Source organism: Cibotium barometz, chromosome 64 (genome assembly GCF_041138505.1).
Source record: "Cibotium barometz isolate CiBa-2024 chromosome 64, ASM4113850v1, whole genome shotgun sequence".
Taxonomy (NCBI): domain Eukaryota; kingdom Viridiplantae; phylum Streptophyta; class Polypodiopsida; order Cyatheales; family Cibotiaceae; genus Cibotium; species Cibotium barometz.
Genome location: NC_141109.1, coordinates 13,824,639 through 13,848,430, shown reverse-complemented (window position 1 = coordinate 13,848,430; position 23,792 = coordinate 13,824,639). Strand labels below are relative to the sequence as shown.

Genomic DNA, 23,792 nt, shown 5'->3' with positions numbered 1-23,792 from the left:
GCATACTAGTCATGGTACATGGTTTCTCTTTCTAAATACATTATGGAATCTAAAGACTTTTGACTCATAAAAAAAGCCTTGGGGTACTAAGTTTTTAGTGTAATGTATGGAGGTGTGTATGGACAACCCTCTCTTGGGATTGGTTCAAAGTTTGGTGCATGCATGTGGATGAATGTGCAATCTCACCAAACCCCAAACTTCATGCATTGTTAAACCACAAAAAGTGCATGTCAAGTCCTACTTTTTTAGTATGTGATTTGCACAAACATTGGATACAAGTTGTATACAAAGACCCATTATGCACATAACAACTACCACGGAGCATAAAATCTTGAGCACTAAATGAATGTATAAGGTACCTTTCTTTAACACAAAAGGTTAAGTCATCCTTATAGTTGTGATTACTTGCCCCCACCAACACCTGCCCATCAATATGGATGCAGTGGTCCCTCCCTCCCACCCCCCTCCCTGTAGGTTGAAATCAAACTAGCACAAAAAGGCGTGAGAGCTATAAAAGCTACGGCACCTAATTGCAATTTGAGTGACTCAAGTTTCTTTTGGTAAGAGTGCGAATTATTAGGGCACCCAAGAAAAGAACATTTCACCCTTTGACAAAACTAGTTACTCCTAGCACAGTAGAGATTTAATGTTACCCTTACATTCATAATAATGACAACACTTCAACTGATTAGCATACATGGATCTACCTGATATACATTTTTCAGTATTTTCCACTCAGTATCATCTCGGAGTCTTACAGTTCTGTTCTTATAACTGTAGGACAATCAGTTTATTGTACTTTTTAGTCCCATTTAGTTGTTCTCTTTGATGAGACACCAACTTTAGATGTATTCTCAGTTTTGGTCTCATAGGCCACTATGGCTTCTTAGAGACGTTAACATATCATTTCATTTCTAACTTTATGAATTTCATTCCTTCCTAACCACAATAGATTAAGAAATAGTTCTATACAAGAATATTGAGATTTTATAAAAATACTCTACTTCCACTAATCCAATTTTGGATATATAATAATTTTTTGATTTGTCCATATAAAAATATCTAAGAATATTCTTCCCACCAATTTAATCATTAATATACCCTAATTTTCTTTTCTATCTTATCATCAAGAGTGCCAATTATAGGGCACGTAAGAAGGAACATTTTGCCCTTTGACAGACTTAGTCACTCCTAGCACATTGGAGATTTAATGTTACACGTAGATTCACAACAATGAGAAGATATTTTCTATCCTATCAAGCTACGAAAGACATTCATAAAGCCTTGGAGCAAGGGGTCTAGTATCATGGTGGCAAAGGGGTGGAAGAAAGGCTGATAGGTGTTGATTATCTTGAATGTGTATGGCCAATCACCATGGACACATAAGTGAAATTTGATCTCTTTCAAGAGCACAAGCTTGGTTTAGTCCAATAAAAAGACTGGGGGAAAGTGAAAGGGTACATGCGCGTGCCTTCTTACTGGCACACTTACATTATTTGTTTGCGATATCCCTAACCAAGGCCAAGGCAGGGAATCTCGGGTGGAAAGGTTCTCTGAATAGGCCGAAGGGATCATTTGTTTATGCAAGGTAGCGTTGTAATGTTTTTTAATAATCTTGTCTCTTGTTTAGACACATCATGTTAAAAAGCTTACTTAGCTTAATCAAATAACACCGCCTTGCATAAACTATGAACAATGTCGTAATTCACACACACACACACACACACACACTTTACTGATGGGTATATTTACACAAATTCCTTATGTATGTATTAATCAATGCTCAAGACACCTTAGGCATTGACTTTAGGAAAGAGAGGGCCTTTCCATGTGGTAGTTAGCTCCCCCCCCCCCCTCTCTCTCTCTCTCTCTCATAAAAAGCGCATAGAGTATAGAGAGAGACCCCATCCCCCTATTTTGAGAGAGAGAGAGAGAGAGAGAGAGAGAGAGAGAGAGGGAATGTGTCACATTGTGACTTGAGGACTTTCGAAAAAAGTTGGCTCCAATTTTATGCTTAAAAATCTCCCTACAAGACTCTGAAAGTATGGCAGAAAATGGTCAAACTTACCAATTCTTGCCAATGAGAGATTCTAGTCTACACGGGAGGTAGGCCTAAGGCGCTTTACAGACTCCCCTAGGGAGTGTTAGAGAGACACTCTCGACATGAGATGGACGCTCTGACACTCCCGGCTCATGCTCGGACACTCCCTGGCCATCGTACTTTTTGCTTGGAGGGAGTGTTTGTAAAAGCCCTAGTGTTCATATAACGAAAGTCGTTAGACATAAATTTACATTAAAAAAAAAGCACGAGCATATTGGTTTAGGCAAAAGACCCTCCGGGTTCACACACAACGCTGGTCCCATCGCACTTTTCAGTGGACTGCGGCCGAATCAATTGCCGCCACCTGAGTTTCCACAGGCTTCACCGTGTGAAACCAGCCTTAATTGAGACGCGAAACAAAGGTCGTGAGTGAGATACCCGGGTATAATTTATGAAGGTAAAATGTTATCAGTTTTAAGGGGTTTCTCTGTCAAAAAATAACCATTGAAGGTATTCTAGACTGTTCGCTTGCCTTTCTGCAAACCCTTGTACAGTCGCCCTCGCCCCAGTAACCCTAACTGCCCCTTCTTCACCTGCATCTTGTACAGAACCCTCTTTCTGACCCCTGCCACAATCTGTATAGTTTTTCCTTTCCTCAATTTCTTGTTTTTTTTGTTTTTGTTTTTGTTTTTGTTTTTTGTTTTGGGCCTGCAAGTGGTGTAACACAGATTCTCTTTTAAGGGTTTCTGTCTTCTTTACGGATTTTAGGGTTTCTCAGCAGATTACAGGCTTTAGGGTTTCTCATAGAACAGGAAAACCTCTTTTCTCAGAGACGGAAAGCTTCTTTTTTTTTTTTCGTTTTGCTTCTAGGGTTCTTCTCCCTCCAGGCGTTTAAGCTTCCGATTGAGCGGATGGACTCCGAAGATGATATGCAGGATGCTCGTTGTGAAACCTCAGAAGACGAGTACTACGGAGATGACGGGGAACAATATGACAGCGATCGCATGCCCACAGACGATGAAGATGATATCTCTTATTATGGCGCGGATTATAGTGGTGTCGACGATCTGCCGTCTGGCTATGGCCATAAGCAGGTATTCAACCTGTAAGAGAACAAGGGTGTTCTGTCGCTTTTGACCGAGCAATAAGGATAGATTAAGGTTTTTATGGTTTTCTATGTGTGCTAAACATGCTTCAAAAGGGGTTTAGGTTTTGTGTATTCCATGTTCTTTAATGATCAGAATGCCCTTGAGTATGCAAAACTTCATTTCTTTGCTGCGTAGTACATAATTATCAGGAAGATTAGAGCTAATAGATGGTTAGCATTTTCTTACAGGATGATTGCTAGAATATTACTTGCATAGGGTAAATGCATTTTAGTACATATGGTTGGTCTTTACCTTTGAATGCAGGCTTTTATGCTCAATTGTCATGCTCCGTATTGGTAAATGAAGGTATTTTACCTGGTGCTGGCATGAGAGTCCAAGAGTTGGTATCAAAGCCTAGGGAACCTGCATAATTTATTGGCACCCATGCACATTTGGATAGGGTAGAGTCCCTAGCTTCGAGGAGTGCAAAAGGTTGGATTTTGGGGAAATGTTCCTAGGTCTAGTCAGTGTTAGTCTTTTTGCACAATTTAGATGTATCCCACTTGCAAGCTGTAAAATGTTGTACACGGTATGTCGGGCACCTATTAGATGCTTTGTCCGGTGTTTGGACCACCAGCCAAAGTGAGTGTCTTCATAGAAGTCATGTTAAAGTACTGGTGTCATGTGTGTATGAAACCATAGTCCATGGACTAATGACACCAATTAGGTGGGAGATGGAAGGCAGTGGGCAGCTGGTTTGGACACTTAGAAAAGGGACCATAGCTGGCCAGCCCATATGGCCAGGTGCTTATGGGCTTTTTGCAATTTAACAATATTCCTTGTCCTTTATTCCTGGTCAGCCAGGTCGGCCTGCTCCATACCCTATATAAGGGGCTTTCAGCTCATTAGCAAGTCCATCTCATAGGTGACAAAGGTGTGAAGCCTACAACAGCCAAAGGGCAGCAAGGAGGTCAGATATTCTTTTTCCTTCGGTGGATAAAAATAAAAATAAAAATGAGAGAGCCACTCACATGCGAATCCAAATCATGGATGCCAAGGAGTTCTCTCTAATATGCAGTACACAAGGAGTTCTCTCTAATATGCAGTACAATGCTATACATGAAAGTGTAAGAGCTAGATTATACAACAAAGGTGATGTAATAATTGATAGAACGATAATTTAAAAGGAATACATAGAACAAAAGTTGACTTAAAAAGTTAACTAAAAAAAGTATTTTAGTTTCTTTTGAAAAAAGAGGTTACTCTCTTGCAACAATTCAAGCAAATACTCTTTTCATGGCAGTCTCAAAGCCACAGGGAGGCAAGCATAGGGCCAGTACCATTGGAAATCACATAGCCCGCTAACTCACCACCCAATTGTAGGGTTAGTGCCTCGAACCACCTCGAAGCTTGAGGTCTGATTGCCGCAAGCTTGCTTGGTAGCAATACCCCAACCTAGCATCCCATACCACTAGGCCAAACTATCCACCTTGTAGCTCCATGGCAACGGACACCTTACAGCTCCCTAGTTGCGCATAGCCTAGATGTTGGCTGCGTAATAAAAGTGGCATGTGTGTCATGCTCATGGCACAAAAAGAAATGTGCGCACATAGTAGAATCCGCACGTCATGCATGCGGTCGGGACCCAACCAAGACTTCATGCCCTTCCATGCCACACCAAAGGACTCGCAACTTTTTCCACGTGCTCTCCCTCCACTCTACTTCTTTCCCCCTTTCTTGGAGTTTTCAAAAGTGATTGACGAAGGCACTTTCTTGTGCACATCTCGTGTCAAGCCATCAATCCCTTATATTCATGGGTTCTCTCTGTGTCAGATATACGCTTTGAAACCAATGTAAGGTCTCTTCAGACCATGCCCAAGGATTATCTGACGTAGAATCAAAACCCTAACGAGGTCCCGACATCGTATGCATGTCATGACTATGATAGATTGTGGCTAGTGAGCCACGCAACTGTAGGTTCAGACTCAGTGTCTTAAACCACCCCTGAGCTGGAGGTCCGATTGTCGTGGGCCTGCTTGGTACCGATGGCCCCAATGTAGCGTCCCATACCAAACTAGGCCGAACCACCCACCTTGCAACTCCATGGCCATGAGGTCACTTATATAGTAATAACCGGGTTATTATTGGCCCTTGCTTTATTTATTAGCTGTCCTGCTTTATCTACAACCTTTTAGCCATTATTATCTCTAGGCTAGTACTTATAAGATTTTAGCCAATCCAAATTTGTTTTTGCTAGCGTCCTTTAGCCCACATGTAAACCCTCCAGGTCCCCACACCCTAGCTACGCCCGCAACCCTAATCTTGGATTAATCCTAATCCTAATCTTGGGTTAGTACGTCACGTGCATCCCGCACTTGGATGCCATGTGGATATATGTGAACAAGGTGGTGCAGGACCTGGAGTAGAAACTAGTCCCATGTGAGCCTGGTCTAGGACGAGTCAGCTAGGGTTTCACTCTAAGCGTCCATAGTCAAGTGCTATAGAAGCATGTAGGATTGCATGTAGAAAGGGGTGCAGCCCTTAGGGCTACCCCAGAAGGAGTGTTAACTCGTGACGGGGGCATTGGGTAGGCCTTAGGCCACCCAAGAAGGGCTGGGCAGGCTGTTGGCCAGCCCAAGGGGGCTTGTAAGCAAGGTTAGGGTTGCTTCTATTTTATGTTTTTCTTTAAAAGTTTTTTTTTTTGTTCATCTAATTTGTTCCACTATGCAGGTTTGGGTTTATCGGAGAATCCTCCCTCTCTTCCTTCCCCACATTACTACAAGGCTCTTGTTTTTTCTCCCTTAAAAAAAAAAACTTTTGTGATTTTTTAAAAGCTTTTTAGCAAGTTAGGGTTTACAAGTAGGGCCTTTCCACTTCTTGTCACTTCTCTCTTCCCATAGATCTATAATAACCAAAGAGAGTATATCTTTTGTTTATTTTTTATTAACTATTTCTTTGCTTTGTGTTGTGGAGTTTCTACAAACTTAGCCCTCTCATCAATCTTCGCTAGATCTCATAAGTAGGTTAGTGATCGTTACTATTTCTCTTTTTTATTTTTCTCTTTGCCTAGCACCCTTGAACTGTCAAATCCCCACGGATCTCCTCGTGATCGATCTTGGTTCGGACTCGAAACCTGCAAACAAACGAACAAACAAACAACAAGGGGGTGCAGGCTTGACTCACCTCCCAACCATGACAGCCCTGGGGCAAGTCCACAGTCTTGGCTGTCCCCACCGAGCCACGAGCTGAGCTAACTAGGTTGACGTACCGACCAATCTCCTCCTCGCGACGTCCCATACCGCCACGAAGCTGTCCTTGCGGGCCTCGAGACTACTGCCGGCCTCGGCTGCGTAAAGCAGGTGCACGTCTGCACTAGATCCAGTCTCCAAGACCATAGAGCTCTCACAAACTCGCGAGACTCTCTATATCCCAATAACTAACCTTGGCCACCCTTTTATAGGCTCTTGGCCGGTCATCGGGCGTCCACACTTGGACGCCCGCCCGTCCATACTTGGGTGTCCCTAACTCAGCTCGTCAATCAGCCTGCCTAGTTCCAAGCTTTCCCAAGCCTCGAAACTAGTCTTGCGTGCGTGTAGCACACGGTAGATACACACTGTGCGCATGACATACTCCCCTTCCTCTAAGAGCTCACTCCTGAGCTCACTAAAAAGCCAGGGTAATCTCTCTGAAGAGTAGTCAATGTCTCCCATGTAGCATCCTCCTCAACACGATCCTTCCACTTGATCTTGTATTCCGTGAGGTGATAAGCGTATTACGCAATCTTCTTTCACGAAATCCAAGAATCTTTTCAGGTTCGTGCGGAACAAATGTCGTGTCCTCGACATCTATAATTTCTCGAGGAGTAACTAACTGATCTGCTCCACCGAGTACTTCCTTAAGTCTACTGACATGAAATACAGGATGAACTTTCACATGAGAAGGCAAATCCAATTCATATACAACTGAACCAATCCGTCGTGTAACACGAAATGGTCCACAGTATCTAGGAGATAATTTCAAAGATCTACCTGTCCGTAAAGTCTCGGAATCTTTCGGAACTCGCAAATACACCATCGTTCCGTCAGAGAACTTTGGCCAATGTACATACATGATAAGAAAGCACGAGTGGACCAATTGGGTGGCCAAATGGTGACATCCCCCCGGCTTCTAAACGATTGTCCACAACTGAAAAGCATCCAAATATGTCTGAAGCACATGTGGGCAATCTCTGAAGAACTCTTTATCTACCCATTTAGCATCAATGGGAAGATAGTTCATAAACTTCATAAGCTAACGCCTGACAACTTTGCTTGCAGCAAGCTTGCGTTCCTTGTGATACACAATTTGCTTTGGTTGCAAGATCTCGTCAAGCTCATCCACTTCTGGTGGATCCTCAATGACGGTTTCACTGGGCTCCAGCCCCACATGTGAAGGAGACTCACATGAAAAGCATTGTGTATGTGCCAATGACTAGGTAATTCCAATCTGAAAGCCACTTCATTGATCTAATCGATCACCAAAAAAGGCCCATAGTAACTGGTTGCAAGCTTAGGATATGCACCCTCTTTGCAAGGCCTCTTTGCAAGTCTTGCTTTCTCAAATTTCAGCAATATCCAATCATTCTCTTTAACTTCCAATTGCCTTCTATGCTTGGCGACAGTCTTTTTATGCTTGTATTGTGACCTTGCAATGGCTGTCCGCACCTGAGCAAAAGCAATATCCAAGTCTCTTACATACTCATCAGCTGTTGCAAATATGTCATCCTTTGTGTGAAGGATGGGTGGCAAAACCACCTTACCATAAACAATCTCAAATGGGGCCTTTCTCGTAGATGCATGCACCGTGTTGTTGTATGCAAATTCCACAAGCGGTAAGTACTTCTCCCAAGAAGACTTGTGATCCGCCACATAACATTTCAAGAGATCCAACACGGCTGAATTTGCAGCCTCACTTTGCCCATCCGTTTGAGGGTGATAAGCTGATGAGAAGTCCAATTTGGTGCCCATATTATCAAATAAGGCCTGCCAAAAGAGACTTGTAGTCCTGGGATCTCTATCCCCCACAATGGGCTTCGGCATTCCATGATGCTTGAACACTTGTGCAAGATATATTTTAACCATATGCTCAGCTTTGATGGTCTTTTTGATTGGCAAGAAATGAGCTTGCTTGATAAACCTGTCCACAATTGTCCAAATTGCATCATTACCCTAATGGGTCTGTGGCAAGTCCATAATGAAATCCATTGTAATACTTTTGCATGGCTGCATGGGAATAGGCAATGGCTGAAGCAAACCTGGTGTCTTTTGCCTATCAAATTTTACCTTTTGACAGGTGATGCATGCACGTGCATGTGACTCTATTTCCCTCCGCATACTTGGCCAAAAGAAATACCGCTCAATCATGTGCGTAGTAGGCATTATGCCTCTATGATCAGCATATGGAAGTGCATGGCACTCATCCAAAACCTTTTGCCTCATGTCATACATCACACATAGGCAATTATCTTTCATGAGATAACCCTCTTTGATCACATATGAGGCACGTGCATGACCAGTCATTAAATTAGCTCAAATAGTAGCAAAATCAGCATCCATATGATACAAATCACGCATGGCAAACAAGTCCCCATGAGAGGCAACCGAGATAGCTGCTACATACGGCTTTTGTGACAATGCATCTGCCACTACATTCTTCTTTCCTGGGGTGTGCAAGATCTGAAAATGAAACATAGAGAGGAAATTGGCCATCCTCATATGCTTCTTTGACAATTTAGTTTGGGTAAGAAAATATCTCAAACTCTGGTGATCTGTCTTCACAGTGAAATCAGCCCCAAGAAGGTAATGTTTCCATATAGTAAGTGCATGAATTATAGCCAAGAGCTCTTTCTCATAAATGCCAAGAGATAGCTATGCTGTTGGTCATATCCACTCCCGGCTAGTTCAGGTGTGAACCCAGCTTACTCACGGGTACTTTTTCCCTGTGACTGGACACAGGTTTTTTCCCGTGTGAGCACACTTATGTGTGTTGGGCACTTTGCCCTAGGCCTTTTAGTACTCACTTGTACTTTCATTTCTTATCATTATTGAGTACATCTTTCCAGCACTCATGTTTCTCTGTGCTTGAGGTTGTGTGTGTGTGTGTGCAAGCTAGCTTCCCTCCTACCCAACATTGGTATCAGAGCCTGGTTAGGGTTAGGGTTACACCTTGTTGCTCCCTTTGCCCCTTGCTGCAGTCTATTGCACACTTTAGACACCACACACTCTCTCTTTAGATTTGCGTGTATTCTCAGCTCCGTATAGGTGTGTCCACGACCTTACGCCCTCTGTGTGCGCTGCCACCGCTGCTCAGATCTGCGCCGCCTTGTGTGCGCCGCCGGTGCCGCCACTCTGCGCTGTCGACTGTACGAGCTCCGCTCGCTCTGCACCGTCGTCGTCGACTGTACGAGCGTCGCCCGTCGCACTAGCTGCCTTGTGCCGCCTTGTACTAGAGTCGTCGCTGTCGACTTTACGAGCGTTGCTCGTCGATTGTACCAGTGCTGACCACTGACCTGCGCCGCGCGATCGTACAAGCGCCGCCGTCGTTGTACTGCGCCGCCCTGCCTTTGCCTTTTGTACCTGCTGCCCGAGTGTAGCCGCCTGACTGTACTTACCCGATCTGTACCTACCCAACATCTCCACCCACCAGCACACTACAAAATTTGGGGCATTTGAAGTTTTACGAAAATTTCAGCCCATAGGTTTACAGATCTGCAAGGTTTGAGGGATTTACAAATTTTTGACCTGAAATTGCACATTCTGCATGTTGAAATTTGGGGCTTTTCACCATTGAGCCTACAATTGCAACATTGGCACACATTGGCATTGATTTCAGCAGATTTGGTGCATAATTGCACTAGAAATTTGGGGATTTTGCAGAAATTGGCACTATTTTGGAGCAATTGACTCGATTTTGCAGAAATTGGCACTATTTGCAGGCATTTGTACTGAATGTAGCCAGGGCATTTGTAAGACCAAAAGGCATAACAAGATACTCATAAAATCCAAATGCTGTCCTGAAAGTAGTTTTGTGTACATCCTCAGGCACTACATGCACTTGATGATATCCACTCTTGAGATCAATTCGGCTAAAGCATGCCGATCTATCCAACTTGTCAACGATGTCGTCTATGCGTGGAATCGAAAACCGATTCTTAATAGTAAGCTTATTCAAAGCTCTATAATCCACACACATACGAAAGGATCCATCCTTCTTTTGAACCAAGTGGACGGGTGAACAATATGGAGAAGAGCTTGGCTAAACCAAACCCTTCTCAAGAAGCTCATTCACTTTCTTCATGATCTCCTCTTTTTGGGATGCACTTACACGATAGGCTGGCCTATTAGGTGGTGAGCTACCCGGCACGAGATCAATGCGATGATCTTTCGGTCGTACGGGTGGCAACTCATTTGGCAACTTGTTAGCAAAACAATCATTGTGCTCTTGCAAAAATTTTAGCCTATCATTATTAAGAGTGTTTACATGTACATTATTTTCCTCAACATGATCTCATACAAAAATCAAGAACGCAAAAACACTCTTTTTCATTACTTTCTTAATTTTTACATTAGATATAAGGGGAATGGTATCACCCTCTTCACTAGCATCAATTACATGCTCTCGGTCTTTATGCATGAAGGTGATCTTGTTGGTCTTGTAAGCCTTGCACGGATCAATACGTGTATGCCAAGGCTTTCCAAGCAATACATCACAGCCATTCAAAGGTGCCACAAGAAAATTCTTATGATCCACATAGCCTTGAATGTGTATGTGCAACTTGCCAAAAAAAGGCATGACCTGCACCTCTCTACAAACAAAGGCAGTCCCTGCTTCAGTTTGAGGACCCATGTCCTCCACTTCAATACCCAAAGCAGTTGCCATCTGTGTGAATATGAAATTTTTAGATGCACAATCATCAAACATGAACAAAGCGGGCTGATCCTTGAGCTGTTCCCCAGCTTTACATACAACCCTGTCTTTGCTATCATGTGAAGTGTTGCCCTGCACATCCGGAACCATATGCACATTAGGCTTTGATGCATTTGCATTATCACGCTTCTTCTTGTTTGGGCATGCCTTTGCAATATGCTCGGTGCTATCACAAGTAAAGCATTTCCCCTCGCTCAAATATTGCTTTTTTTTGCTCCGGAGTGAGACCATAGTCTCTCAGTTTAAGGGGACGCTTCTTGGTAGGGTTATTTTCAGTCTTTGGACCATTTTTATCTTGGTTTTGGTCCTTTATAGGTGGCCGTCCATTATTTTATAGGTTTTGGACAGCCCTCTCTTTGCCTTGAAATGAGGGTTTAGCCTTATTGGATCGACTCAATTTGAGTTCCAATTGCTTGGTGGCAGTGGTGGCTGCGATTAATTGGTGTAAGGTGTGACCAAGATACATTTGTAGTCCCGCTTTGTACACGGGTTGCAATCCCGATTGAAACCTTCTCTTCCTTTCCGCCTCGGTGACATGCATAAATGAGACACCTCCAAAAGCACTTTCCAAAACTTTCATACATATGCATTTACTGATTCTCCCTCATTTTTCTTCACCCAATCCCATTTCATTGTTATCTCATTCAATGCATTGGGAGGCAAGAATTGAGCATAGAACCTCTCCTTGAACTTTTCCCATGATCTAACAGGATTCGGTGAGAGCTTCTCTGTGAGCCACCAATGGGCAGCAGTGCCTTTCATGAACATGCTTACATGCCGGATCATGGATTTCGGAGTGAAATTCTCATCACTGAAAGCAATATCAAACTGGGCAATAAAAGCAAGTGCCTTTGATGTATCATATTCCCCATGAAACTTCACAGATTTGTCTTCGGCTTTGAAGTCACGAGACTTTGATGCATATGTCTGCATCTCAACATGTTTTCCCCCATGTTTGTCCATTGGGACAGCCCCTGTGTCTGGCATCATTTTAGGACCAAAAGGTGATGCATAAGGCATAGATACATGTGCCTTGTAAGCATGAGGCATGGCTGGCCCCTCTAACATGAATTGATACATTTTCAACCATAGCTTCTCCCTCACGAGCACACTCGAAGGCATGAGTGGCATTAGAGATATGCGGAATACCTGCACCAACAGAAAATTGCAGCCCATGTTGCATGTGTTGTGCATGCACATTTTCAGCCGGCAATGGCATTTGACATACATTTTTACCACTACCATAAACATTGTATTCTTCACAGGCTACATAAGGTATTCTTGCATGGCATGAAGAAGATCTTCATCAGCATCTTGTCCATTGAGGGAGGATTCTTCCTCCACGTTTAATCTATTGAGTTTATGCTATGAGTCTTGGGTTCTTTGCCCAAGAAGTCTCCCAAAATCTAAATAATTTGGATATTTTGGATTTTGTATCGCCTTGATGCTATAAAAGGCAAAGGTTAGGGAAAGGTAATCATAACTAGCATCTATCATCATAAGTGGCATTGTAAACCACCATGAGTAAGACCTACAGGCACTTGAATGGTCATCATAAACAGCATTGTAAACAATAACTAGAGCTAGCATTGGATTTTGTATCGCCTTGATGCTATAAAAGGCAAAGGTTAGGGAAAGGTAATCATAACTAGCATCTATCATCATAAGTGGCATTGTAAACTACCATGAGTAAGACCTACAGGCACTTGAATGGTCATCATAAACAGCATTGTAAACAATAACTAGATCTAGCATTGACATCATAGTAGCCATAGATATTTTGTTGAGGGAGAGTGTTGAAATAATACACTAAAATATCATGTGACATTGGGATATGGGCTTATGGTGTTGGGTTTTATGCTGTGTATGCACCCAGAGGAGTGCTAGTGATCATCAGTAGGTTACTGGGGCACTTTTTACTTCAGTTAGTGGAGGTTTTTTTCCCCAGTTTAGTTCAATTTCACTTATATGCAGTTTATAAGTGTTTTGGTCCACCCGGCACATTTATGGCCGGACATGTGAACACTTATCCTTTAGGGTCACTATCATGTGGCTATTGTACTTGATTTTTCTATCATTGAAATATACAACAGTCGTGTTCACTCCTCCCTCTTGGTTTCCACGCCTGATTGCCTTCTGTAAACCCTAACCCTAATCCTTGAGTGCCTTCAATTGGTATCAGAGCATTGAAGCTCTGCATTGCTGCTGCCCGTACAGCATACGTACACCTTGTCTGCGCCAGCTGAACAAGCATTTACTACAGGTCAAAAGGGGAAAGGAAAAACTCAGCCAAAGAGTGCAAATCAAAATTCAGGTGATGGTGGTTCTTCACAGGATACCAAGAAAGGTGATGGAAAGCCCAAGAAGAAGGGCAAATGTCATTACTGTAAGAAGCCAGGTCACTACATCACGGAATGTAGGAAGAGGATTGCCAAAGAGAAGGCAAAGGAAGCTGGGATGTCAGTTAATGATACTTCTAAAGCTCCTCCAAAGACTGCTTCTTTTGTTGAGGACAGGGATTACTGTTTTTATACATGCAGCTATGATGCCTCTTGGTCTTCACAGGCACTCAGTTTGACAGAGCATGCATGTACTTGGTATTTTGATAGTGGTGCCTCAAAGCATATCACATCTCGCAGGGATTTATTTAGTCATGTTGGCCCTGCCCCTGTTGACAAAACTGTTCAGTGTGCCAACAATGCTTCATATCCAGTTCGTGGCATTGGGGAGATTCAGCTCAGAGCCATTGATGGCTCCATTCTCCGCCTTACAGATGCTTTATATGTACCAGGGATAAAGAAGAATTTGTTGTCCATTTCTTCTTTAGCACATTGTGGAATGCAGGTCCACTTTGATGATGATAAATGCATGGTCAGAGACAAAACTAATGCCTTGACCTTGATGCTTACTGGTACATTATGTCATGGACTTTATCAGTTGGATGCATTTCAGCCAGTGGATCAGTCTGCTTATCATGCATTCACTCTTACTCCAGCTATGGTTGATGCGGAGTTATGGCATGCTCGCATGGGGCATGTAAATTTTGGTAGTCTTATGCTTATGCAGCGACATAATATGTTTACAGATCTACCTCTCATGGAGAAGCCTCCAGATCACATTTGTGAAGGATGTATTTTGGGAAAAATGCACAGGTTTTCCTTCCCACGTGATCAGGCTCTAAGAGCAACTACAAAGTTGCAACTTATACACAGTGATCTTTGTGGTCCCATGCAGACAAAGTCATTAGGTGGTTGCTTTTATTTTGCAACATTTATTGATGACTTCTCTCGTATATGCTGGGTCTATCCTTTGACATAGAAATCACAGGTATATGATGCATTTTTGGCCTTTGTAGCACTTGTTGAGACAGAGTCGGGATGCAAAGTGAAGACTCTCCGTTCTGACCGAGGGGGGGAATATATGTCACATGTGCTGAATTCCTTTCTTGGGAGTAGAGGTATAAAACATCAGTATACTACTCCTTACACTCCACAACAGAATGGGGTTGCAGAAAGAAAGAATCGGTCACTCATGGAGATGGGCAGATGTATGCTAAAGGCAAAAAGACTACCACATATCTTTTGGGTGGAAGCAGTAATGTGTGCTTGTCATATTTTGAATCGATGTCCCACAAAGGCATTGGTTTCTATTACTCCTTTTGAGGCTTGGCATGGCCGCAAGCCTTCTGTATCGCATTTTCGTATCTTTGGGTGTCTTGCATATGCACACATACCCAAAGAGTTGAGGAGGAAGCTTGATGATAAAGCCACAAAATGCATTTTTGTTGGGTATAGCCGTGAGAGCAAGGGCTACAGGTTATACGACCCACTATCCAGGAAGATATTCATCAGTCGGGATGTGATTTTTGATGAAAAATCAGAAATATCCATGGCTGGTTATGAGGCAAATCAGGCTGAAAATGATGTGTTTGAAGGTCTACTACCCATGGAGTTTCATTCCACAGTTGGTGATCCAACTCATGAGGGTACTGGACAGCCAGCAAATGATGTAGGTGGTGCAGAAATTCAGCAGCCAAATGAGCTAGAAGCTGAACCAAATATGGGACAGCAGGCACCACAGGTCAGACATATACCTAGATGGTATTTGAGGACATTACAGGACAGCCATTTAGAGGGTCCTCTTGCTAGTCGTACTCGTAGGGAGACAAGGACCAATGAGCATGCACACATCATGGATTTGAATCTGGTTATGGCAGCCAGTTTACAGGATGATGATGAGCCTGATTCATTTGTGGATGCACGAGATAATGTGCATTGGAACAAAGCCATGCAGGATGAGATTGATTCTATTAAAAAGAATCAAACATGGGATTTGGTTGATCTGCCCAAAGGCAAGAAAGCCATTGGTACTAAATGGGTCTATAAGTTGAAAAGACATGCAGATGGATCCATTGACAGGTACAAAGCCCGTCTAGTTGCAAAGGGCTATGCACAGAAGAAGGGCATTGATTATGAGGAGACATTTGCTCCTACATCCCGTATGTCGACACTTAGGTGTGTCATTGCATTGGCATGGGATCAAATGATGACAAAATTGTAGCTTTTAAGGAGATACTGCAACAGACATTTGACATGTCTGACTTGGGCCTTGTACATTACTATTTGGGCATACAGTTTGTGCAGGATAACAGAGGCATTGGGTTGTTGCAATCACGCTATGTTGCTAAACTTCTGGAGAAGTTTAAATTTCAGGATTGCAAGCCTATTAGTACTCCTATGGAGCCTGGGATGAAACTGTCACTACAAGATGACAGTGTTTCCTTTGATGCCACTACATATGCTCAGGCTGTTGGGTGCCTCATTTACTTGTGTAATACAAGGCCAGATATTCAGTATGCAGTCTCTCAGTTGAGCAGATTCATGCACAGCCCACGGTTGTCACATTGGCAAGCTGTGAAGCGTGTATTCCGTTATTTGCAGGGTACCTTGTCTCTTGGGTTGCTTTATCCTGAGGGGGGTGACATGCAGTTACATGCTTACAGTGATTCAGATTGGGCTGGTGACTTTGATACCAGACATTCCACTAGTGGAAATTGTTTCTTCCTTGGCGCTTCATGCATTTCTTGGCTAAGCAAGAAACAGACCACAGTGGCCACTTCGTCTTGTGAGGCAGAGTACAGAGCAGCCTACACTACTACTGTTGAGTGTGTTTGGCTGCGTCGTCTTATGACTGATATGGATATTTCAGTGGAGGAGCCTACACCTATCTATACTGATAGTCAAAGTGCCATTGCTGTGGCCAGGAATCCTGTGTTTCATGCTCGCACGAAACACATTGAGATTCACTATCATTTTGTTCGGGAGAGACTCCAGGCAGGAGATATCAGTCTGATCTACTGTCCTACAGATCAGAATGTGGCAGACATCTTCACCAAGGCATTACCACGTCCGAAATTTGAAGCATTCCGCAATGCTTTGAATTTGTTTCCTTTTGGTGGATGATGTACAGTGATCACATATCACTCCAGGGGGGTTTGTTGGGTTTTATGCTGTGTATGCACCCAGAGGAGTGCTAGTGATCATCAGTAGGTTACTGGGGCACTTTTTACTTCAGTTAGTGGAGGTTTTTTCCCCCAGTTTAGTTCAGTTTCACTTATATGCAGTTTATAAGTGTTTTGGTCCACCCGGCACATTTATGGCCGGACATGTGAACACTTATCCTTTAGGGTCACTATCATGTGGCTATTGTACTTGATTTTTCTATCATTGAAATATGCAACAGTCGTGTTCACTCCTCCCTCTTGGTTTCCACGCCTGATTGCCTTCTGTAAACCCTAACCCTAATCCACCCATAGGAGTGCTAGTGATCATCAGTAGGTTACTGGGGCACTTTTTACTTCAGTTAGTGGAGGTTTTTTCCCCCAAGTTTAGTTCAGTTTCACTTATATGCAGTTTATAAGTGTTTTGGTCCACCCGGCACATTTATGGCCGGACATGTGAACACTTATCCTTTAGGGTCACTATCATGTGGCTATTGTACTTGATTTTTCTATCATTGAAATATACAACAGTCGTGTTCACTCCTCCCTCTTGGTTTCCACGCCTGATTGCCTTCTGTAAACCCTAACCCTAATCCTTGAGTGCCTTCATATGGTTCATATGGTCTATAGCCAACTTGGTTTAAGTCTTTTTGGTGCGAACACTAAAGTGTGAATCACCTGTTAGTAAGAGTCTTAAGATAGGACCTTGGTGCTGAAACCGATCCTGTCAGCTGGGAATAGACTCTGTTGAACACCCACACGCGTAATAGCACAACTTAATATCACAATTTGAAATGGACAACTTAATAACAACTGAAAATTGAAATGAAATAGATGGACACCAGCACTGGGGCCGGAACGGGCCGACCCCCCCTCAATATATGATATATTATTGGGAGTGTTTAACAAATACAATGCTCCATGGGTTCAGTGAACCAGATGATGTCCATGTACAAATGAATACAGTGCCAAACAAAAGGCTCGAAGCAGATGTTCGAAGGAGAGCGACCACTTGAGTGGTCCAGTCTCTACGGTCCTGTGCCTTCACTGGACTCCGTGGAGAGCGCCCCACTAGTGTTCCAGGACCACGCACAAACAGGCGCTCCCGTACTAACGCCTGGCTCTCCCGATCTGGGCACCTTTGGACCGTGGTTCTCCAAAAGCTTGGACTACGTGGCACCGAACGTGTAGAGAGAATCCTTTATCAGATTTACAACAAAGTTCTTTACTTAAATCTGAATTCACTTACTTGTAGCTTGCAGATGGAAGACCAATACCCGAGGTGTCTGTGTGCAGCTACTAGTGGTGGACACCAAGACACAGCAGCCTGTCGAAGAGGAGGAGGACGAGCTGCCTGTGTTGAAGGTGTAGCCACCTAGGAGGTGCAAAGCCACCTGTAATAACTGCCTATGGATGGAAGGTGGCCTGTAGAGGAGCACAGCCGCCTGCTGTGGAGGAGGAGGAGTAGGCGCAGCCGTCCACCTGAGGTGGAGCCGCCTGGCTGCAGAGCACAGCCACCAGCCTGAAGAGGAGAAAGTGGCGCAGCCTAAAGAGTCGTGGAGGAGCAACCACTATACAGAGGAGGCAGCCTGCTGTGGGAGGCACTGCCTGCTGAAGATGGAGCGCAGCCTGCAAGAGCCTGCAGGAGGTGAAACGCAGCCTGTTGGAGATGGAGGAGGAGCCGCCTGTATGCAGAGCACAGCCGCCAGGGGATTAGAGGTAGCCGCCTGGCTGCAGCCGCCTCTGGGGTGGCTCAGCCGCCGTCTGCAGGACAGAAGCAGCGGCTAGAGTTGGTCACACAGTCGCCTGCAAAGGGGAGGCAGCGTAGCCTTGTTATGAAGGTGGAGCAGGTGCAGTCGTCTCCTGGAGGTGGGCACACAGCCGCCTGCGGAGAAAGCAGTGCAGCCTGTATGCTGGAGGTGGCAGCCAGCCGCTTGGTGGTGCAATCGCTTGAGAGGAGCAGAAGCGCAGCTGGCTGGAGAACAGGCGCACGATCATGTGTCTTTTTGGGGTGGTCGTGGTGCTTCCTTTTGTAGAGGTTGGAGAGGAGTTAAACCACCACAGCTGGCTGGCTGGCTCCCCACGTTTGCATGGGGGTGGCCAGCTTCAAAGGGTGGTGTGGGTAGGTGACCATGCACCCACCCCACACACACGCTTAAGGGGCTAAGTGTGGCTTCCCACCTTGGCCCATATGTGGGTGCCCACTTTTAAGTGAATGTGAACTTAGAACCTTATAAAATGAAAGGTTAGAAATAAACCATTAAACCAACAAGTGCAATATACTTACCACCTGTTCACACTCAACAAAACTCGTCAAAAGACAAAGCAAACTTCACGACTCACTGGCAGGCATATCCCTGCTCAGTAAGTGGCACGTCAAACAGGCAAACACAAAAATACAAGTCATGCGAAAACAGTTTCAAACATGCAAAAACATGAGTGCATGTGCAAATAGTATCATGGACATATCTCCCGTTCATGGAACAAGTACAAAATATCTGTCGGGCACAAAAATGGCACGACATAAAACATAAATCCTGGTCTTCCTATGGAGTGACAGTCCCATAGGTAAAACACAGTTCCAGGCACGAGCCTTCCTATGGAGTGACAGTCCCATAGGCAAGACACGGCACGAATACTGGCTCTTCCATGGCGTGACAATCCCATGGATAGAACACAGTCGAGGTCATACACGAGTGGCACGAGTCTGGCTCCCGTCCATACGACACCATCTTGCTAACACACGGGTGGCACCAGTCTGGCTCCCGTCCATGTCAAGCAAAAATACTGGCCTCTTCACATGAGACACCGGCCTGGCCTCAAGTGAACGAGACACAAATCTGGAGATGGACCAAATGGCCGGCCAATTGGTGACAGGTGCCTATAAGGTATTGTACTTGGTGGTTTCATTATGTTAGTCATAATATAATCATTCTTGTGCTGTGCCCATTTTGCTCTCTCTTGTGTGCTCAAGCTTCTCTCTCTCTCTCTCTCTCTCTCTCTCTCTCTCTCGTGCGCGCGCTTGACACCATGTAAATCCAACAGGAAACGGGAACAGCATCCTTGTGGAAACGGTAACTAGCATAATTGCTGTACACTGTGGACTACCAAGTTTTGATATACAAGCTATGTTTTTTTTTCCTCTAAAAAAGCATAACAAACAAAAAACATGCCTAAGAAAATAGTAAACATTAAGAGAGTTTATGTAATACATAAAGGCCTTACGTATGACATGCTTTCTCCAAAATGGCATGTTATGAAACGAGGAAACAGAAATGTTTTTAGGGAGTGAAATGGCGTTTCCTGGCAACTGTTGTCTACGAAGGTGTTTGTGTGCTTTCACTTAAGACTGTGTTCACTTGCAGGTCGCTTTTATGGTCTTGACTGAGAAGGATATTCAGCAAAGGCAAGAGGATGCAATTGCAAGTGTGGCAGCAGTGCTTTCTATACCAAAAGCACAGGCTGGTATTCTATTGCGAAACTTTGAGTGGTAAGCTCATGTTTAAGTAAGAATACAAATAAGAAAGTCAGTGAATGAGCATTGATTCCTGACTCTCTCCGGTGCTTTTTGTGCAGGTGTGTTAGCAGGGTCAATGATGAATGGTTTGCCGATGAAGCAAGGGTTCGCAAGCGTGTTGGGTTGCTTGATAAGCCTGATAAGCTGCATGTTGGACTAAGGCGAGATATTAGGGAGGTTGGTGGTGCTTTGAGAGCTATATTATGAGTAATATTTTGTTTCAATTGTAGCTTTGAAGGGAGTTTTTCTAGTGGCGAGAACTGATGTTCTATTTGGATCGTTGACAGATCAAATGTGGTATATGCTTAGAGTACCACCCTACCGAGAGAATGCAAGCAGTGCATTGTGACCATTTCTTTTGCTACTCATGCTGGGCAGGTAAGACTAAAGGTCCTAAGGGCCTAACACGTATATCTGCCCATCAAAAAGCTGTCAGATATGTGACAAATGGGTGGGTGCCCATGTAAAAGGTGTCAGATATCTGGGAATCTTGGGCTTGGAAGGGCATTATTGCCCGACAATAACGCCCATTCTCTTATATCTGTAAAAGCCATCAGTTTTGAGAGGTCTTAATTGCCCATGATTATGTGCTTTGTGCAGGGTATGCCCATACATCTATAAATGATGGGCCAGGTTGCCTTTCATTGCGTTGTCCCAATCCTGATTGTAGTGCTGCAGTCGGAGAAGAGGTGATCCTGCCTTTGGTATCAGAAGACGACAAGAAGAAGTACAGGCGCTACATACTGAGATCTTATGTTGAAGCTAATCGAAAGGTGAATCTGCTGCTTTCATAGGTGGATTTTAAAGCTTTTAGCATGTTTAAAGTGTTTCATGTAGCGGGAATTTCACAGCCTATCTGTCATTCGTGGGTTTTATGCAGGCGAAATGGTGTCCGGCTCCTGGGTGTGAGTATGCTGTGGAGTTTTCACCAGGGAATGGTTTACACGATGTTGTTTGCGAATGCGGGCACAACTTTTGCTGGAATGTATGCTATTTGATTTTAATATCTTATAATATACTTGGAAAAGTATTGATTTATCATTTTTGCTGATATCTTATGAAAAAGTATTGATTTATCATTTCTGCTGAAGTGCTCTGAGGAGGCTCACAGGCCTGTGGAATGCACCACGGTAGCTCGATGGATTTTAAAAAACTCAGCAGAATCAGAAAATATGAACTGGTTTGTTCTCTCTCCTTGTGGGATATATATTCTATATTAAGCTTAGTGCGTTTCACAGATGTAAGCTGGCTGGGGGTATTGTATCCAGGTTCTTACCTGGAGGCAAAACACTTCACCACTAATAAGCTACATGGCCTTCTTGTAGTTGATTCACTTTCTTTATTATCTGTACCGGATTTTTGGAACAGGATTCTGGCTAATTCAAAGCCTTGTCCAAAGTGCAAGCGCCCAATTGAGAAAAACCAGGGTTGCATGCATATAACTTGCACGCCACCTTGTAAATTTGAGTTTTGCTGGTAACGAAACTTCTTCTTTGGAGGTCCTTGAGTTCGTGTGTGTGTCTATACAGAGGGTTCTGTGTAGGCAATCCCATTAGTGTTACTCACTCCAGAGGTTTAAAAAAACTATCAACAGGCTGTGTCTTGGTTCCTGGTCTGAACATGGTGAAAGAACTGGTGGTTTCTATGCATGCAATCGATATGAGACTGAAAAGAAGGAAGGCAAGGTATTCAATTTGTATCATAAACATTCATATATTAGTTTCTTCTCCGTCTTTTTGCAAGGATATTAAGTGTATATTTTGCTTAATCAGCACGATGAGACAGAAAGAAGGCGGGAAATGGCCAAAAACTGCTTGGAAAGGTACACACACTATTATGAGAGGTGGGCCTCAAATGAACAGTCCAAGGCAAAGGCGCTTTCCGATCTCCAGCAGATGCAGGCTTTTCAGGTAGTTTCGAGGAGTCAATGAGATCAAAGGCTTGAACAGCTTCTTATATATGTATGTAGCCACCTGTGCCAATGTTTGCTAATCAAACCTTCTGCCTTGGTTGTAGATTGAAAGGCTTAGTGATAGACAATCCCTGCCGGTTTCCCAATTGAAGTTTATAACAGAAGCTTGGCTTCAGGTAATGCAATGGTTATACTCCCCCCTCCATAAAGGTATTATGCTATGCAACCTTTTTTCAAAATTTTACCTGTGGCTTGCAGATAGTAGAATGCCGTCGGGTTCTGAAGTGGACATATGCATATGGATACTATCTTCCGGATGATGATGTAGCGAAGAAGCAGTTCTTTGAGTACCTGCAAGGTAGTTCGAGGATGAGTTCCCATGAAAGGATATGCCCTTTCGCAACCTTATATTTGATATTTAGAGCATGTATCTGGCAAGTGCAGGTGAGGCTGAGGCTGGACTCGAGCGTCTGCATCAGTGTGCGGAAAAGGATATAAAAGCTCATCTTGAAGGGGATTTATCTGAAGAGAGCTCCTTTAATGAGTTCCGCACAAAGCTTGCTGGCTTGACAAGGTGGTTATTCACAATCAACAACTCTTGAAAGTGCACCCAAGCATGGGTTTCTAGCTTTATGCTACCCAACCAGTTAACTTGTGTGCGTGCATGCGGTAGCCTTCATCATGGCCGAGTTTGCCTTCCACCTCCAGAAAAGTGAAAGAACTCAGATGGTTTATTTATGAGGATTTGTCTACTACATTGACATATCTTTATGCATGAACTTGCACCTACTCTTGGGTGCTCACATGAGTGGGGATGTCATAACATGTGAGGTAGACTGTCATGGAGTCATTATCCCACTTTCAAATTTAAAAACTGTACTTTCCATTGGTAAATTTCTTTTCCGTAAGCTTTTTTTACCTTCATATGAATGGTTGTGTGCTCTGTTTTTTATGCAGTGTGACAAAGAACTATTTCCAGAATCTAGTCCATGCACTTGAGAACGGTTTAGCAGATGTAGACAGCTCTGCGGTTGGTAAGGCGAAGGGTCAGGTATCCATCAAGGGAAGAAATGGCAGGCCAAAGGTCAGCAGCTCTAAAAGTGGAAGCTCCAGCAGAGTGGTAGATGAGGACGGCCACTGGTATTGTGAGCATTGCACTTTTGCAAATACAGGATCCTCATCAGTTTGTTCCATGTGCCAGCTTGACAATCCCTAACGTGATTAGAAGTTGTAGCTCCATGATAGTACCAGCCTTCTCTACTAGAAGAGTAAGGTGATCTTTCATTAGGAGTGCCTTAGGGGTTCCCCACTTGCTAGCAAGAAGCTTACGGCTTGTCAAACTGTCTATGAAATTAATCACAGGCCAACCTAAGTGCAGCCATGATTGGTATTTAGTATGCCAAGGAATAATGGCATATAAATACTTGATTGTACATAGACAACATTATGTATCATGATGTTCTGTAACAAGCTTCTGCTAGTCTTTTAAGAGGAATCCCAAGAGACTTCCATATAAATGATCGCTATGGTTTTCATTTCTTTTGAGAGGAATCCCAAGAGACTTCCATATAAATAATCGCTATGGTTTTCATTTCTTTTGACAAGTTTTTTCTTTTTGCTTTTCATTGAACTTCTGGAAGATTTAAGTACATCCTATTGTGCGGAATTTCCACGTATGTCCTCGAAAGAAACCTGTGGTAGGGATGGTGATTGCATGGATCATAATCGGTTTAGTTATGTCCCTAAAAAGTCTGATGATGTCAGACTAA

General features: G+C 43.7%; 1 protein-coding gene across 3 annotated transcripts; it reads left to right on the top strand.

Annotated features, from left to right (window-relative positions):
- Window positions 1-2,519: 2,519 nt before the first annotated feature.
- On the top strand, window positions 2,520-23,540 carry LOC147603345 (putative E3 ubiquitin-protein ligase ARI7). 3 transcript variants are annotated; one of them, XM_086796551.1, is made up of 15 exons: window positions 2,520-2,678; window positions 2,912-3,135; window positions 19,960-20,084; window positions 20,171-20,288; window positions 20,399-20,489; window positions 20,712-20,884; window positions 20,992-21,096; window positions 21,203-21,291; window positions 21,480-21,587; window positions 21,706-21,796; window positions 21,884-22,021; window positions 22,128-22,199; window positions 22,282-22,381; window positions 22,468-22,597; window positions 22,981-23,540. In XM_086796551.1, the coding sequence occupies exons 2-15, from the start codon at window positions 2,953-2,955 to the stop codon at window positions 23,237-23,239; spliced, it is 1,782 nt and encodes a 593-aa protein (XP_086652677.1). In that variant the 5' UTR covers window positions 2,520-2,678; window positions 2,912-2,952; the 3' UTR covers window positions 23,240-23,540. The 3 variants fall into 3 exon arrangements, 2 of the variants coding, with proteins under 2 accessions (XP_086652677.1, XP_086652678.1); XM_086796552.1 differs by having other exon boundaries at window positions 2,524-2,551; XR_015265612.1 differs by having other exon boundaries at window positions 2,554-3,135; window positions 22,468-22,854.
- The last annotated feature ends 252 nt before the right edge of the window (window positions 23,541-23,792 follow it).

What these genes read in the sequence shown, in the direction of transcription:
- LOC147603345 (XM_086796551.1), top strand. Translation starts at nt 2,953, where the DNA reads ATGGACTCCGAAGATGATATGCAGGATGCTCGTTGTGAAACCTCAGAA. An exon ending in GGCACAACTTTTGCTGGAAT is followed by an intron (nt 21,097 to 21,202) that starts GTATGCTATTTG and finishes TTTCTGCTGAAG; the next exon opens with TGCTCTGAGGAGGCTCACAG. An exon ending in TGTAAATTTGAGTTTTGCTG is followed by an intron (nt 21,588 to 21,705) that starts GTAACGAAACTT and finishes AACTATCAACAG; the next exon opens with GCTGTGTCTTGGTTCCTGGT.